The sequence below is a fragment of the Morone saxatilis genome, unplaced genomic scaffold (assembly GCF_004916995.1).
Source record: "Morone saxatilis isolate NCDOM2014 unplaced genomic scaffold, NCSU_SB_2.0 Contig24, whole genome shotgun sequence".
In the NCBI taxonomy this organism is placed as follows: domain Eukaryota; kingdom Metazoa; phylum Chordata; class Actinopteri; family Moronidae; genus Morone; species Morone saxatilis.
This window is the reverse complement of record NW_023339807.1, coordinates 11,153,409-11,155,827: the sequence shown is the minus strand read 5'-3', so window position 1 is coordinate 11,155,827 and position 2,419 is coordinate 11,153,409. Positions and strand designations below refer to the sequence as shown.

Sequence of the window (2,419 nt, the reverse complement as noted above, 5' to 3'; positions counted from 1 at the left end):
AAAATGTACATGTATCTATTTAAACCCTTCCCTCTCACTGCACTTCCTCCTCCAGGCTAAAGTTGTTAATAGGAACATGCAGAGTGAATTTTTCTGGTTAAATGATATCAAAAATGTTTATGAACTGCTGCCTTGTAGTTGTTACCCCGAGCAGTAAATGGGTTTTAAACAGCAAGTCAAATGATACTGAGCTGTACAATCGTGGCACTTAATTCTTAACATTTATAATACACTACAAGATCCTAGCCCAACAACTGGGACTCAGTTCTGAAGCCACCATCAATTCAGCCCAAAACTGACAGCACATCAAACATCAACAGAAGGGGGTCAAATCAACAGGGTACAGATACAGAAATAAATTCAGGATTTTATTTTACAGTCGCAAGCAAACGTAAAACAAGGGTCACAGCAACCACCAAATCAAAGTGCCATCACAATACAACCAGACTCATGGTACGTTCCAGTCATTACCTTGATCTAGTCCATAGTATTCTGGGAAAATGGGTTAGTGATAGGAGACAGAAATAACTAGCTGTGAGTACAGTGATCCATAAATTGTTACTGCAGTTTATTATATTACTTTAATTGCCTTGATTGTAGGTGTGACATTGATGCAGCTAAATTAGAGGTAGTGTACTATATCATATAAAATAACTTGTTATAGGATATTTAAAGTCTTTCGGTGCGTTTTGTCTGAAGATTAATTTTTTTAATTTAATTTATTCTTTGTAGAGCCAAAGAGCAAGAGGAAGAAACAAGCACACACACTATTGACCACTAATCACCACTAGCTAGCTTAGAAAATTCATAAACCAGCTGTTAAAAAAACAAAGAAAACCGAAACAGACATTGAAACTGCTCAGTCTACACATGGACAGCTAAATAGGACCTTTGCTGGCTATGTTAGTTTATTGATCTCACTAACTAGATAACGTCTAACTAAATCAGACATTCACATATGTGAGAAAGTCATATACCATGTTTCAGAGACTAGTAAATAGCATGGATGCAATAATGATTATTCTTTTACTGTACAGTGTGGACATCAAGCTATCTCTGCTTAAAACTGCCCACAGGAATATGGGGGAAGCTATAACTTATGAACATTCAAAAAGCAAGGCCACATTGAAATTTGGTTGGATAGAACAAAATGTGCTCACAATACCAAGGCAACATTTTGAGACAGTTTAAATGAGTAGCTTTGTCAGTAAAACAATTTTTCTTAATGTCCCAGCTCCGTTTCCCATCATACTGCACTGTTAGGTGATATATCTTCACTTCCTCTAAATGTTGCCAATGTAGCATCACCACTTAGCATTGCAGTGAGCTCAATATGAACAACAGTTGTAAACCTGGTGAACAGGCACTACTCAGCAGCACAGCAGGCCCTCTTCATGTTTACTCTCATATTTAATATACATTTTCAGGTAATAATGCAGGGACATCCTACAGGAGTAGGGATTCGGGGGACATAGAGCCATTTGAAAAATGTTTACTGCAATCTAAACATTGTAGCAAGATAATGTGTCAAAGCAGTCTGAGGAAGCTGCGAGTTTCCCTAAATCTTGTGACAACTCACTTAAATAAATACAGAACGCAGGCAGAACTATTAATATACAGACACTATGTGGTTTTAGTGGTTTCCCCTTTTACACAAGACTGCTACATGTGACCATGGAAAATGTAGATTCATTCAAACCTCAGTCACTATTTTGCCAACCACTCTTTTATCAACCAATCCAAAAATAAACTAACTCAAAGCTGCAATCTGAACAGATTTTCATTCAGATCCTGATAAATCATTAAATTCACCTGTATAATGGAGTGTGGCTCATTTGCAACATATCACAATACTCTCCAGGCTCTCTATACTATAACATTGATCTGGTTTTCTGTATTCCACATGTGCAGTTCAGGATAACCAAGAGTTAAGTGAATATTACACAGTTGATCACTGTACGTGGCTAGAGGATGATATTTTCACTTTAAATCAACTATCAGGTAAAACATTTCCAAATCCACAACACTAACCTCTGAATTCTCTGAATTTGTGGAATAGTTATGACTTCCAGCTTTAAATTCATATCAGAAGAAAGTAATTACATGCGACTTTAACAAGATTATCTATTATCTGGTTCTGAGGCAGAATTACTTTCCCTCGCACAAAAATTAGCCCAATCTGACTTTTTCCAAAGTCGGATATTTTTTAGATATACTAATAATACTCTCTTCATTCTGGTCTCAGCCAATTTAACTGCACGCACACAAACAGAGACACACTAAGGTCTGCAGCACCACCACACACATCCATGTCTCCCAGAGACCTTTAATCCTCACTCCATCACCCCACTAACCTTCCCACCTGAACACACACAATATGCAAGTCTGAGGAGGTCCACTGAGCACACACACACACACA

At 37.5% G+C, this 2,419-nt stretch overlaps 1 protein-coding gene across 1 annotated transcript in view; it reads right to left on the bottom strand.

Annotated features, from left to right (window-relative positions):
- The window catches only part of LOC118335717 (focal adhesion kinase 1-like), a gene marked incomplete at its 5' end in the record, with an annotated part of 46,974 nt that overhangs the window by 22,677 nt on the left and 21,878 nt on the right, over nt 1-2,419 (bottom strand). Inside the window, 1 exon segment of the mRNA XM_035672142.1 lies at nt 472-492. Coding sequence (XP_035528035.1) covers nt 472-492 — 21 coding nt within the window.